At 33.1% G+C, this 15,127-nt stretch overlaps 4 protein-coding genes across 10 annotated transcripts; 3 read left to right on the top strand and 1 right to left on the bottom strand.

The window, feature by feature from the left end:
* LOC107624376 (putative hydrolase C777.06c) lies at window positions 199-3,681 on the top strand. 5 transcript variants are annotated; one of them, XR_001616863.2, is made up of 11 exons: window positions 203-543; window positions 790-925; window positions 1,097-1,224; window positions 1,389-1,536; window positions 1,625-1,730; window positions 1,925-1,983; window positions 2,210-2,245; window positions 2,335-2,444; window positions 2,645-2,703; window positions 2,920-3,060; window positions 3,320-3,681. XR_001616863.2 is itself a non-coding variant. In XM_016326874.2 (10 exons), exons 1-9 carry the CDS (start codon window positions 347-349, stop codon window positions 2,700-2,702), a joined length of 978 nt encoding a protein of 325 aa, XP_016182360.1. In that variant the 5' UTR covers window positions 204-346; the 3' UTR covers window position 2,703; window positions 3,320-3,681. The 5 variants fall into 5 exon arrangements, 4 of the variants coding, with proteins under 4 accessions (XP_020968536.1, XP_020968535.1, XP_020968537.1 ...); XM_016326874.2 differs by lacking the exon at window positions 2,920-3,060 and having other exon boundaries at window positions 204-543; XM_021112877.1 differs by lacking the exons at window positions 2,645-2,703; window positions 2,920-3,060; window positions 3,320-3,681 and adding an exon at window positions 2,533-2,629 and having other exon boundaries at window positions 199-543; window positions 1,100-1,224.
* On the top strand, window positions 4,868-7,484 carry LOC107624525. 2 transcript variants are annotated; one of them, XM_016327025.2, is made up of 4 exons: window positions 5,149-5,386; window positions 5,571-5,655; window positions 6,335-6,400; window positions 6,835-7,484. In XM_016327025.2, the coding sequence occupies exons 1-4, from the start codon at window positions 5,376-5,378 to the stop codon at window positions 7,327-7,329; spliced, it is 657 nt and encodes a 218-aa protein (XP_016182511.1). In that variant the 5' UTR covers window positions 5,149-5,375; the 3' UTR covers window positions 7,330-7,484. The 2 variants fall into 2 exon arrangements, with proteins under 2 accessions (XP_016182510.1, XP_016182511.1); XM_016327024.2 differs by lacking the exon at window positions 5,571-5,655 and having other exon boundaries at window positions 4,868-5,386.
* LOC107623848 lies at window positions 9,904-13,587 on the top strand. Of its 2 annotated transcripts, none has more exons than XM_016326242.2 (6): window positions 9,904-10,251; window positions 10,875-11,049; window positions 11,315-11,842; window positions 12,035-12,446; window positions 12,556-12,637; window positions 12,742-13,587. In XM_016326242.2, the coding sequence occupies exons 1-6, from the start codon at window positions 10,222-10,224 to the stop codon at window positions 12,943-12,945; spliced, it is 1,431 nt and encodes a 476-aa protein (XP_016181728.1). In that variant the 5' UTR covers window positions 9,904-10,221; the 3' UTR covers window positions 12,946-13,587. The 2 variants fall into 2 exon arrangements, with proteins under 2 accessions (XP_016181728.1, XP_020968534.1); XM_021112875.1 differs by lacking the exon at window positions 9,904-10,251 and adding an exon at window positions 10,314-10,777.
* LOC107623849 (60S ribosomal protein L38) lies at window positions 13,403-14,332 on the bottom strand. The gene is made up of 3 exons (XM_016326243.2): window positions 14,177-14,332; window positions 13,785-13,968; window positions 13,403-13,668 (listed from the first exon to the last, which is right to left on the bottom strand). The coding sequence occupies exons 1-3, from the start codon at window positions 14,177-14,179 to the stop codon at window positions 13,646-13,648; spliced, it is 210 nt and encodes a 69-aa protein (XP_016181729.1). The 5' UTR covers window positions 14,180-14,332; the 3' UTR covers window positions 13,403-13,645.

Below are 15,127 nucleotides of genomic sequence, written 5' to 3'. Positions count from 1 at the left end.
TGATTTTATTTTTGTTTTTAAAATTTTTAAATTTTGAAACTATAAAATTAAATAATTTGATTAATTTAAAAAAATAATTTTTGTCTAACATCAAAAAAAGATATTTAAGTCTTCTAAAAAATTAAATAAAAAAATATCTTATCTTTACATGACTAATCATATATTTTAATTGACGTATGATCCACTTTCCAATTCTAAATTTGGCGGGTTGGGAATCTTGGTGTATTAACTATTATATGCGCCTTCGGAATCTTCCCTCTTTCTATTGTTCTTACCAACCTTCTTTCTCTTCAACTCTCTCTCTCTTCAACCTTCTTTCTCTTCCTTCTCGATCTGCCGTCACGCAATGGCTACTTCCAATTGCTCCGCCTCCGAAAACACTCACGCAACCGCCGCTCCGTCGGAATCTGCATTGATCTTCATGGGAACCGGCTGTTCCAGCATGGTTCCCAACGTAATGTGCCTGATCCGCCCTTCAGATCCTCCCTGCTCCGTCTGTGTTCAGTCATTATCTATCCCTCCCGAGCGTAACCCTAATTACAGGTTACTTTTCCTCTCATTTCTCTCTCTCCATTTTCGAGCGTTTTAAGCAACCACGGTTAGAAAGCTAGCATGAACGGATTAACGGTTAAAACATTAGTGTTTGAACTATAGGAAAACGGGAAAGAAAGAATTGAAACCGAAATTGAGAATCGCATTGCTATGATAATCAGGGTTCTTGCTCCTAGGATTTTATGCCATGACATTTGTGGAAAGAATTAACATTTTAGTATTTTGTGGCTCTTACAGGTGCAATACATCCCTTCTAATTGATTATTGTGAAAGCAATGATAATCACAAATATATATTGATTGATGTTGGGAAGACATTTAGGGAGGCAGTACTTAGATGGTTTGTTTCCCATCGGATACCGAGAATAGATTCTGTGAGTTAATGGTCCTGTCATTTATTTAAAGTCTATGGATTTACTATTGTTTTTATGTGAAATCAATATGAATCAGAGTTAGTATGTGAAATTTGTATTATATCTTTGAAATTTTTATTGGCATCAATTTCATAGTCTCAGAATGAAATTCAGTTCTTGCTTGAGCTGCAGATCATTTTGACTCATGAACATGCTGATGCAGTCCTTGGATTGGATGATATACGTGCTGTGCAGCCTTTTAGTCCCACAAATGATATTGATCCCACCCCCATATACCTGAGTCAGCATTCAATGGATAGGTACCTTCAGTTACAATAACTTATCATGCAATTAATTTGCACTTCATCCCTGATCTAGTTTAAATTACTAGGACTTTCCCTCTATTCTAGATCCTCTAAAGTCAGTATTCTTGTAAATTAGAAATTGAGGGGCTAACTATCCACTGTTTTACATCTTGCAATAGCATAGCAGAGAAGTTTCCATATTTGATTCCGAAGAAACCAAAGGAAGGACAAGAAATACGTAGAGTAGCCCAGCTTGCCTGGAACATTATCGCTGATGATATCAATAAACCCTTTTATGTATCAGGCTTGAAATTCACTCCTTTGCCAGTAAGTGGCTGCAATCTTTGTCTTTAAAGGTAAGAACAAGAAAAAATACTTTTATTTTACCACTTAGCTATTTTGTCTGTGGGTTTAGGTTATGCATGGAGAGGATTACATCTGTTTGGGCTTTCTTTTTGGTGAGAAAAACAAGGTGGCTTATATATCAGATGTTTCACGGTTTCCAGCTAGTACAGAGCATGGTGCGTTTTGAATTATCTTCTGTACTATCTCACAAAGTTGGACTATAAGACTATATATGTATGCGGAGAGATCGTTTCTGTTTTATCAATGCTGTTACTTAGATTGGGAAAAAGTTTTTCAATTCAAAATAAGATCCTGTAGTATGTTCTGCTTTTTGACACCTAACTTCAAGCAATGAATCTTCTTTTTACAGTCATATCAAAAAGTGGAGCTGGGCAGTTGGATCTTCTTATATTGGATTGTTTGTATAGGGTCAGTACTTCTATTTTCAATTGTATAGATCTGCTTATTGGATTTTTTTTTTATCATTAGCATTGAGTTGCATGATTGGTTATTTGGAATAATGCCTTCCCTGATACTTTTCTAATTCAGAAATTTTTTTTCATGCTTGTTTGTCAATCCCACACTTAATTTTAAGTATATATAATTTTCTCGGTCATAGACATCTTCCTTCTTATGTTAATCTCTGTTTTTGCAGACTGGATCACACAATGTTCACCTTTGTTTTCCACAGGTTTGTTTTGCATTTTATGAAATGATGTTTACAGTTACACATTGTATCTCCCTGTGGTGAAATGCTTACTAATTGATGGAATTTTATAGACTCTTGAAACTGTCAAGAGGTTATGTCCAAAGCAAACCCTGTTGATTGGAATGACTCACGAATTTGATCACCACAAGGACAATGAGTTTTTGAAAGATTGGTCCAGAAGGTACATGTCTTATCCATTTATGAAGATGTTGAATATTAAATCATTAAATGTTTCAAATGCAACTTATACAAGTAATATTACCGGACAGTCTGACAGTAACAGGACCAAGTAAATGCAGTTCAACTATATATCTTTGTATTATAAGGTATGTTGTTAATTTTAGCAATTAATACAGTTGAACCCTCTATTTTTGTGATTAGGGAGGGAATTCCAGTGCAGCTTGCTCACGATGGCTTGAAAGTCCCCATAAACTTATAAGGTAATAATGCTTGTGAATCTGAATCTCCATTTTGCTCATCTAGATCAGTACATATCAAACTAGGATATGAGATGTTCACTATGATCAGTACCATGCATCTGTCTCTGATATGTCACCTTTCTTGGGATGTATGTGCCTGCCAAAATGATTTCATTCCTGGGGGTATAATTGCCTTTTAAGTTTCTAAAACTTCCCCTTATAAATTGTGGAGAGTAGATGACATCCAGGTTGTGTCTGTTGAAGAAGATAGAAAGGGAGTACTGGAGTAGGTAGAAAATGTGAAGAACTCTTTAGATTGGTTAATCAAAAGTCACTTTGGAATCACTTCCATCCTTTAAATGCAAATACATTCATGAGGTAAGGTGTAGTAAATGCATGCATTCCATTTCGTTCACTGGTCCTACATTTTGTTGTTCCTAAGTAATTTTCGATGAAAAACAAGGAAATCCTTATTTGAACAATAGCTCTATTACACGTTTAGGAACCGATGATGTATGATTACTACAAACAAACATGTAATGCAATTCCCTATCCTCTTGAATTCCTTTATCTGTAGCCATATTGACTTTAAATAAATAGCAGTGCTCTAATATTATATGCTACCATATTCTTGCAGGGTAAAGCATGAGACAACATATACAGATACAGGCATACAGCATACTGTTAAATCAGAATTAGATTTAATTTCAACTTAATATTTTTTAAGAGTATCCCGAGTTTGTACAAGTCCCTAAGGAATCGACATCATTACTAGAGATGCCATTTCCGGACTTGCTGAGGATAACTTATTGTGATGGAAGTCCCGAATTATAATTAAAATCCTGAGCAGAATTAGTAACAATTTTGTAATCAACTCCTTGAAGTGCATAGGGAACCATCCGTATTGTAGTATTCTTTTCGCTGTTACTAGTACAAAGCTACTAATCTGAAGGCTGTTGCTAAAGCATTTGGTCTTATCTATTGGAATTACTTGTATTACATTGTGTGTTTATTTTTTTTACTTCCTTTAGTAGTAACATTTAGTCGAAAGAGAGTAACGAGTAAAGACTAAAGGAAGCTTCATTTCTGAAAAGAATAAAATTTTTAACGCGTGTATCGATTTGTTGTTATTTAATCGTCTTGCAAAGTTACACACTGTAGATACGCGTAAAATGCTTTTCAGTTTTCACAAACTTTGAAATATCAAAAACAGCTTTCCGCTATGGGATGAGACATAAAATGGAACTTTGTTTTTGCGATTCCTGTAGATATCTTGTCCTTAGAAATGCCAAGTTAATGATAAATTGAGGAAGGACGTAGTTTGCACGGCTAGAATTCATGTCATATAGTCCAATTAAAACATGCAAATTTATTTGACCTGCTAACATTTAATTGGTTCATCACTTCTTCTGTCTATATTTTCACAAGGACACTATATAAAGGCGAAAGCGGTTGAATCGGTCAAAGCATCAAATATTATTAGGAAAAGTATACGAAAATAATGAGAATACTAAGTAATGTGAACAAATCGATATGTTGGATGTTCAATTCAATAGGTATGCAGATGATTATGTTGATTATTTTTAATTGGATGGTTATTCCTTTTGATTCGATTTACTCATACACAGTTAACAATGGTTGGATGTTCAATTTACTATGTACGGATTATTATCCTAGTGTTAGGATTTATGAGGTAATTTCGGAGTGGAATATTTTTTTACTTTATTAGGTCAATTTTAGAGCCCATTGTTCACATTATTTACAAAAGTTATTATCTACCTAACAAAACCAATATTATATATCGTATTATAAAGCTGCTAGGTGCGTATCAAAATATTTAGTAATTCACTTTTTTATTTATTAAATATATACAAAACAATAAATATAAAGTTAGTCAATATGGTAAATTTTTTGTTTTAAATTCAAATTTTAAAAATTATAGAACAAAGACTATTTTAGAAAAAAGAATTGTATACCAAAACTTTTGTAAATCTCCGTTATATATAATTAGATTCAAAAGTGCTATTTGTAGACTAAAATCGTCTACTAATATATTGTGTATTTGTATTTCAATATATATATTATACTAGTTGTTGATTTTGGTATACACTTAGCATGATTAAATCAGATTAGATATAACAAATATCTTAGAAATTTCGTGGATGTAAAGGCTTACTATTATTTTACAGTGGAATAGGTGTGAACAAGTTGAAGTAGTTAATCTTGCAGTTGCATTGTGATTCCTCTTTATTACTTTAATGTTAGTCCATTTAGAAGGAACAACAGAAGACCAATTAGAAGGAAACAAGCAGCTGAGTTGAATTCCTCCAGAACCAAAGTCAAAATTTGGAACCATTCTAGAAAGCAACCTTAGACCTTGTTGCTATTCATTCATTGTTGATGGAAGCTTCGAGTTTGCTTGAGAAGAAGGGATTTATTTGGAACTTGAAGATCAAGAAAATTAATCAGAATACAAGAAAAACAAAGTAGAGAGACTAAGAGAGTAAAGAGCATCATGGCATGTTGTTGTGTGCCTTTGAACAACAACAAGAACACCTTGGACGTTAGCTTCTTTGTTTTCAAGCCAACCTTTGTGGTGGTTGATGATGAAGCTGTTGTTCATGTCCTCAAACACTTCTCCTTGAGTACTCACACCCTTGGTTGTCTTCAAACCTCTATCTTTAGGAGCATCCATGGAAACATGGTAACTAACTTCATCCATACTAGTAATTCTCTTTCATCAATCAATCTTCAATTGTTCTTTATTTTGTGTGTAAAAACTTAGTTTTTGGAAACCCCATTAAATTCTTCAATTGGATTGTGCTGCATATATATCCCAAAATGATGTTATAGTACTTTTCTTATTATCAGTTTTGTTTTCCACGTAGGTTTTGGACACAACATGAAGATTTTACTTTGGAGCTGTTTTTGTTTTTTTCAGTGAATGACAGCTTCAAGTTCCATTGCTCCATGGTACTCTACCATCTGTAATGGTTGAATCTGCCAACAATTCACACACACAAACACACACATATAGCTTTTCAAACTTTTGAATCTGTTTAGTTCATTCATTTTTAATAAATGTTTCTAAAACAATATGATTTATCTTATTTGTTATTCCCTTCTTGCTATAATAACTCTGATTTTTGAAAATTTGGTTCATCCTATTCTAATCCCTAAGAATAAGAGTTTTATTGGAGCCAATTTGATTTTGTAATTTAGTTAAGTTCAGGAGAAATACTGCTGTCATTGTTTTTGTTAATGTTGCAAGTATGAAGAGTGTTGAAGTTAGTCTCACATCAAAGAAAGTAAGGAAAAGTGAAGAGTTTATAAGATGAGAGACCCATTAACTTAACCCCTTAATGTTTTGAGTTGGATATGGTGTTTTTTTATCTTATGTTATCTCACTTGATTCCTCCCCGAAATCTCTCCGATCGAGAGCTCTCCACGGTTGGCCCAACAGTTTTCTATCAATGTATCAGTTTCATATCTTCAGTCCCACAATAAAAGTTTCTCTATGCAGTGTTAATGCAAATATCTTATATGTTGATGCTCATTTCACTGATCATTTAATGCACTTACATTTCTTTCTTATTTTATTTTTGTATGCAATAAGCTGAAGTTTGCTGAATATTTTGTGGCTTATGATCAGATCATATGGTATGGTGCATGGCAGAAGAGGTCCAACAAGGAAAAAGAACAGCTTATCACTACCCTTGTAAGTTTAGCCCCTCAATAATTGAATTCGGATAAGAATTTTATGTGAACTAAAATTAGTCAACATCTGAATTTGTATGAGGAGAGTTTACTTGGTGAGAGGTGTATGGAAAGATTTTATTTTGTTTTAATTATCAAGATCAGAGAACCTTTTTAAGGGACTAAAAACAGAACATTTAAAATGAACACAACCAACTCTTAGAAAATAAACATCTAAACAGAACCCTGAAATGTTTTAATATATCCAACCTTGTTATTCATTGAGCTCTATTATCATAAATCAAATTTCTTCTTAATACTCCTTTTCTTTCTTTATGTATTGTTTGGAAAAGAATACACTACCCTTACTAATTATCATATTACATTCATCAAAGAATTTAGGCAGAAAATTTTCCTCTTCATCATTCAAGTTCAAATTATCTTTTTGTTTAACAGAAATCAATGATAAACAACATATCAAGCATGACTACATTAGTTGAATACACCTTTCTTGAAGCATACGCCGGAGAATCAAGAGATGGATCTTCAACTGCTAAATTCTCCAATGGGGACATAATTTCCATTCATTCAGCAGCCACCACTAGTGGTGACCTCAATGATCTTTGCTATGCTGTCCTGGCAATTTTCAGGTCTCGATTCGACAAGATAGAAGGCGCGACAGCAGGCCTTTGCTTGAAAGCACAGAGCAGGCCAGGAGTGGTGTGCATGCATGTGTGGAAGTCTCTCCATTTTTGTTACTCATATATTCTCAATTCTGACCATAGAAATTGGATGATGCCATATCTTGAACGTTTCTCTTTAGAGATGAAGTATGATATCTTTAGAGTAGTGTATGTTAGTGATGCTGACAACTTGGTTAAACATTCCTATGTTTCACCCCATCAAATGTTACAGAATGGTAAAGAAAACATGCAAAAGCAGGTTCTGTAGAATTGAGAGTAGTGTAAAATATTTGAACCATCCTCCTCTGCCAACATTATTTTGTTTTTTTTTTTCTTTCTTTTCCATTTATTGTTTTGTAAATGTTGTACATTGATTTAGCAAAATCAAGTTTCAGATTAGAGATAGCTACTATATAGTCTTTTGTGGACTAATAATGATACTACTAAGCATTTGGTTATGATTTTCAATTCTCAATTTTTTATAACGGAAATATTTGGTAACAAAAAATTTAGCCAAAATCAGCCCGAACTTGTTTTATTTAACATTTATTAATTACTGCAGCAATTAATGAATGCTAATAAGACAAGTTCTGACTGTTTTTTTTTTTTTTTTGTCTCCCTAACATTACCGTATAAATAAACTATGCATGTGAACGGAGTGCTGCCTAAGTAGCGATTTAAGAGCTTCAATTGCAATTTTAATACATATATCCTATAAATTAGCGATGCTACAAAATCTTATATTATCACATCATTTCAGATGATAATTTTTTTGCATAAATTTTGAGATAAACCTACAATAAATAACTTGACCTGTAAGAAGAACAACTGGATACTTCATTTTTCATTTTTCATTTTGAAAATATTCATATTTTCTCTTGAAATTCATTGTAATTATATATGCAACACAACAATGAAGTTTGTTACTTCCTTAATGGGGTGTGTTGTCTTGTGTGTACTTTTCTAAGTTATAATGAGTTATGAATTGTACTTTGCCAACTTCAATTGTCCTTATCTGGATTTTCAAAGCCTAGTACTACTTTCATTGTTAGTCTTTCATGACCAAAAAATCAAAATACAACCCAACAACTATACACAGGGCCCAAAGAAATTCGAAATATTGAATCTAAGTCAACTAACCAATATTTTGTATTTATTTCCAAAACAAAAAGGCAATAAATAATATTATAAAAATGGAGCATTATTTCAGTTTGTAATTGTAATTGTAATTGAAGCTTCTAAAACCGCCAATGCTTAACCAACTAGAATCTCAGCCATATTTAAATTTGAAGCATTGGTTACATACTTTATTACTTACATTATTTGTATTGAATAGTTGTGCCATCTCTTGAATGTGATTGTAATAATAATGTGACTTTTAAAAATTGCTATCATATGATATAAGCGTGACAAAACCATCATTGACTTAAAAAACAAATCTAAATAAACCTTATTGCCTGACCAAAGGGGAGTAGGGGAAAAAATAACACATGGAAACAAAATTCCACACCAAAATAACTCAATTTTTTCAAAGATTTGAAAAAAGGAGAAGCATGCAAAGGGTGATAATATCAGAAAGCAACAACTCCTGCGTGTTCTTCCAGTCAAACATGTAGTTTTAATTTGAAAAAAATAGGGTAAAGTATATTTTTTGTCTCTAAAGTTTTAAAAATACCCTTAAGTTTTATTTTGTTTCAATTTTGTCCCAAAAATTTTCGATTTGCATCAAATATACTCCTGATGGCTAATTTTTCAAAAAATTTAAGACCAATTCAACAACAATTTCATAAGAACAACTTTCAACACAAGCAAATCAAGCATAATTTTCATGCATTATTGTTAGATTGGTTTTAATTTTTTTGAAAATTTAGCTGTCGAGAGTATATTTGATGCAAATCAAAAACTTTTGGGACAAAATTGAAACAAAATAAAATTTAGAGATATTTTTGAAACTTTTGTCAAACTTTAAGGACAAAAAATATACTTTATCCAAAAAAAAATCTTTTATTCTGTCCTATGCAATTTCTTGCATCAAGGTCATTACACTCACACAAATCTCTTTTTAAAGTTGCAACTTTTTCAGTATATTTTCAGGTTTAAAGGTTTGTTTTAAACTATCCCAAGAAAATAAGAGAGGCTTTTTAACATGTTTATGGTAGAAGAAAATCTTTAATTACTTTTACTAAAAGGGTCTCAATTTTTTTCTTTTCTTTTTTTTTTTTAAAAACGAACTTTGGTGATAACTATTAAACTATCCAATTATCCATTATAATAACAACTTACCATAATTTTTTAATTAAAGTGCATAAAAGTTTCATCTGCTAGAGTAATTATTGCTATGATTGGAACTTTAAAAATGCTATAATAATAACATTAATGCTACTAGAGTTGCTGCTCCAAAATGTAAGTTGAAGTTTCGGTTCATAAAGTATTTTTCTGCAAATTTATTACCACTTCTTTTTGTAGCAAGTTTTTTTGTTTGATCAAAGATTATGACCAACCTGCTCATGCAGTTACTTGCAGAGGAAATTGAAAATCAAACTTTTCATCATTGCCATTACACACTGACACTGTTCCAAACACTCTGACCAAAATCATTTCCTTATCTATTGCTTCAAATCTCAATGATCTCATTTTTGTTTCTTTCCCTTCATTGAATATGAGATGTTAAAGGAGTCAGAAACATAACATGTAATAATGTGCAATACTATAATCAGTTAATGAAACTTAAAGAATGTAAACCACTCTAAGTAATAGCTGAGAAAACTGAACATAATTGCATTTTCTGTCTATTAAATCCATAAGTTAATCATATAAACTTTATTTTATGTTAATGAATTTCTGGGTTGGAATGGGACTATAGATAGGGACACACAACCCAACAAGAAGAGCATTCAAAACAACAGTGTGTGTCCCCACACACATGACAGATCTTTCAACACATTAAGTGGGCCCCCACGTGGTGGAAGAACATACTTGGATCAGATACAAAACATAACATCCACAGCAAGCAACCTCAAAATTCATACTCACATTGCTATCCTGTTATATTTTTGTGTTGTCACTCACTCACATGCTGCATTGATACACACTTGTTTTTCTTGCTGAACTAGCTTTGCAAGTTGGACTGAGACTTGAAATTGAAAGAATACTATATACAATGGAGTATGAGAGGATTGGCAAAGTTCAGGTAAATGCTATTTTGTTGCTACCTCTGATGTGATATGTACAATAAGCCAATGTTAATGTTCCCTTCAACTGTTGAACTTTTTGTATTTAATGCAGTGGTTGATCTTGTGGGGTATTATTCAACCTTGTTGGTTTTGTTCATAAAATTTGAAACTTTTTTTTGTTTGTTTTTGTGGTGATATTGTCTATATTTTTGTGTGTGTGTGGTTTTATCAGGGTAAATTTCAGAACAGTCATTGCTTCTGTTTGCTTACAAGACTTTGTTAATAGTTACACTGATTCCCTCCAAGTAAAGTTGTTAACATGGTTTGAAAATTCTGCTTTTGGTTTTATTTTTTTTCTCTACTTTTAACAGTAAAAGTAACTTGAAACCATGCATTGTTCAAACTAGTTGTTGGCTGTGTGGGGCAGAAAGAATAGTGCTTAGTTCAATCTCAATTACACTTGTTTTTTCTTCTGTGGAAAATGTAATTCTGAATTGAAATATGTGGAGGTGGACATTGTGGTGAGAAGGGACTGAACAACTAGTACTGGTTTTCTTTGTTGAAGTTGGATTGTGCTTTGAAAACTTTTCATTGGAGTTATAGGTGTTTAATGAGGGATCATTGCTTTGCACAAATGCAGAGTGGAATGATTTCTCCTAGTAAACTAAGGATGAAGCTTACAGGACCTCACCATCTTAAGAAGAAAGATGGATCCAACTGTAACTCAACCAGAACTTCCCCTTCAAAGCATGATGATGCTGAGTTTGTGAAGAACAGCTTACTTGCCTCAGAGACTAACAACCTTCTTGATGAAGGTCTACATTTGCATTTCTCTCTCTCTTACTCTCTCTTAACATTACATTTTCATTTCAAATATGCAATTTTGCAGAATTTATCCCCATGGTTGGTCCACATTTCTAGTTTATGATTGTAGGAGTTGAGTTTTTCATGCTTATCCTAGCATAGTAGTTCTTTTACATTTTTATACTTTGAATTATGAGTTTTTCGGGACAACGATAAGTCATATGTCTAGAATATTAGGATTTTCATATTTGGAACTAATTAAATCATGTTTCTCAGTTACATCTTCAAGCTTAGAGGTTCCACCGTTAAAGCTGTCAAGTGATGCAATGTTGCACCAGAATAACCAGACTTGTTATGGTAACATGGACCTCATAAAAATGCAGCATTCTCAAAATGGTGATAATGGTAAGTCAGGAACAATAATTCCCCCAGCGAAAACAACAGACGATGAAAATCTTGAGTGCGATAGTAGTGCTAGCTCATCAAGTTTCGAGTTCCATAAAGAGAGACCAGTGAACAATCCTGCAACAAGGTTCCTATTAAGGCCTATTCCATCCAAGTGGAATGATGCAGAGAAATGGATAATGAATAGGCAAAATATACAAGCTGGTTACACAAAAAAGAATGCTTTACAGAACCAAGTGAATCGCTTCACAACTAGTATGATCAAGGTTGCACCAGATTCTGATTATTTTGATAATAAGCTACCAAAAGCCAAAGTGGCAGAAACAGAACGAGTTCATGTTCCAGTAATGGAATCTTTTCCAGAAACCAAAGGTTTAAAGGAAGCAGATGATAAGACAGGTATGTAGAAGATCTCATTGCACCCAATGTCATATGAATTGTTACATCAAAATTTGTCAGCATACTTGACTATTTTCATGGAATTAGGATATGATTGATCATAGAAGAACATAAATAGGATTCATTTTTTTACAATGCTCAATGATTAGTTAGGAACATTAACTAACTATATCCTTATAAATTATGATGAAGCCGTTCCTGGGATAAGATCTGTTGCAATGAGAGACATGGGAACAGAAATGACCCCCATGACAAGTCAGGGACCTTCGCGAACTTCTACTCCAATTGGTTCAATAACTCCAGTACTTAGTCCAGCACCATCAATGCCTTCAACTCCTAGGAGGGGCGCGAATCCTCCGTCTCCAGTTGAAAACACTGAAAAAAAGCTGTCTGAAGAAGAACTGAAGCTTAAGACAAGGAAAGAGATTGAAGCCCTTGGTGTGCAGCTTGGTAAGATGAACATTGCTGCATGGGCAAGCCATGATGAAAAGGTTAAGAAGAAAACATCTTCTTGGGACTTGAATAAAGAAGAACGTGGCAGAATCGAATTCCAAAAACGTGCAGCTTCATGGGAGCAAGCTGAGAAATCTAGATATACTGCAAGGTTTCTGCATTATTCATATTGTCTATGGACTAAAGTAAAAACAACATTTTTCTTTTAAACAAATTAAACCATGCTCTTCCTTTTGATATTAACATGTTTCAATTTGCAGATACAAGCGCGAGGACATAAAAATTCAAGCATGGGAAAGTCAACAAAAGGCAAAATTAGAAGCAGAAATGAGAAGAATCGAGGTACTAAAACTAGTTAGCACAGATCATAGATTTGATCCAAGACTAATGACATTCAATTGATTTGTGTAGCAAATTTACCACTGACTGAGTTCTTAACATTATAGGCCAAAGTTGAGCAAATGAAAGCTCAAGCTCGGGCAAAGGCGGTGAAAAAGATTGCGATGCTGAGACAAAGAACAGAGGAAAAGTTCGCAGCAGCTGAAGCTAGAAAGAATCGAGAAGCAGCAAGAATCGCAGAAAAAGGAGAATACATTCGCCAATCTGGAAGAATACCCTCCTCCAATTACATTTTCTGTGGTTTGTTGTGACATACTGAGGATAAAAATGAAATTACAACACTACTCGCCAAAATTGCTTCAGTTTCTGTATGTATTTTTCGGCCACATTCATGAATGGCTAGACTATTGATAGAGGGCACCATTTCTCGAGTTTACAAGCAGAAAATTTACTGTTCTTTTCAAAATGAAACATTTGCTTTCACCAAACCATGCAATATTTTGAATTACTTAATATTTGGGCACTCTAAAAATTTCTTGAATTTTGTATCTATTGGTTCATATGTTTGTCTACCGAGAACTAAAGAAGTTGACATCACAGAAATAAGAAAGCAACGTTAAATGAATGAGCATCAACAATTAGTGAACTTCAATTTTCGCTCTATTGCTTAGAAGATTTATATGATTGCACTCTTGAGTATAGTAACGTGATACCTGTAAGTTGTAAGTTGTAACTTGTAACTATACTGAGAAAAGAACACCAGCCAAAAATTCAGAAAAAGGCTATGAATTCCTCCATATTTAGTTTGACAGAGTAGAGACATCTTCCATTAGACAGAAAACAATATGCATTCATAACAAATGAAAAAAAAGTAAACAACCATGTTCTATTCTTATATAGGACGACTATCTAAATAGGAAGACCAACTAACTCACAAATATCCCAATGTTGATCAGAATATAATGAAAACAAACATCAAAGGCCTCAAAAACACATACTTGGTCAACACCTTTACAGGTCTTGCACACTCAAACCTGAAAAAACCAACAACTTTATAAGTTAGTTAGTTGTTATAGATCAAACAAAATGTCATTAAATAAAAAAAAAAAAACATTCATTTTAACTGAGATATTATAATCATCTCTCTTACCAGGAGGGAGAGATTGCTTTAATTTATCAGCTTTTTCAGGATCAAAGACACAGAGTGTGTAGAGGTACTTGGAGCACCTGACCTTGAACTTAACAACATCTCTGCTCCTCTTTATCTTCACTGACCTTGCGTCCTTCCTTCTTGCTGTTAGAAGGAAATCCTTTATCTCATGTATTTGCTTCGGCTTTTTACACACAAATAAGCTCAATCACACACCATTGCAAAATTAACATTCAAGAACACAACTTTATATACACATGATTAGTGACTATAATTCTATAAACCATAACCAATCAACGATGCAATAGTGTTTAAACAACTCTGAGTAGCTAATTTGCAAAAACCTAACAATTCATTAAACGGGATAATTCGAGAAAGTGAAATTGGCATACCATGGTTCCAACTTCAAAGCAGCAACGGGTGCAGTGAGAAAGAGGAGAAGCCGCAAAGGGAACCAAAATGAATGCAATGTATTATGTATATGTCTTCGGTCTTCCCCCTCGTAAACCCTAATCCAACCCCTCTGAAATTGGACCCTAAAGCCCAAACCAATGCCAGCCCATAAACCTTCCCTAATAATCCTCAAAGCCCATATTGTAGACTTGCGTTTACCAAATACATTGGGCTTAGTGCTCACTTTAATATTTTATTTTTATTTAGAATTTAGTTAAAACGTGTCCTTAAACAATAGAGGATGGGAATGGAGCTTGCTTGTTTGGGAGGGTCGCCCACTTTGTGTGCCTCTGCAGTACCCGAGGGATTAGTCATTGGGCTTCCGGCCTGATGGATACCCTGCTGCAAACCAAAAAATAGAGACAATTAAAATTTTAGGAACTAAATTGAGACCTATATACAAATTAAAAGACTAAATTGAATTATCTCTAAAAAATCAGTTATCTCTTAAAATAAATTAATTTGATTTAGTTGAGTGGTTTCTGCTTAAGCAAATCATAGAAATTTTAATCTTGTTTAATAAAATTTTATTCTGTAACATATTAATTTTAGATCTGAAGATATCATCACAAGAATAAAAAAAAATTAACAGTAAATATTGTAAAGATTAATCTGAAAGATTGAAAGTTTACGTTGCTACTTGATAAACATAGTTGATTGATTGATTCCACCGGGTCATCGTTTCCGCGTTAATGATTAGGTATATATGCTCATAGCCAACGTGGGAATTAACAACTAACAAGCATGGATTATATATATGGGTCAAAATAATATTTTTAGATTTTATTTATTCAATTTGTTTACAAAATATATTAATTTATATGTGTACCACTCAAAAAAAAATTTGTATGTAAAAATTTGATAAAAGTATAAAAAATATAATATAACCC

The sequence above is a fragment of the Arachis ipaensis genome, chromosome B10 (assembly GCF_000816755.2).
Source record: "Arachis ipaensis cultivar K30076 chromosome B10, Araip1.1, whole genome shotgun sequence".
In the NCBI taxonomy this organism is placed as follows: Eukaryota; Viridiplantae; Streptophyta; class Magnoliopsida; order Fabales; family Fabaceae; genus Arachis; species Arachis ipaensis.
This window is presented reverse-complemented; position numbering and strand designations above follow the sequence as displayed.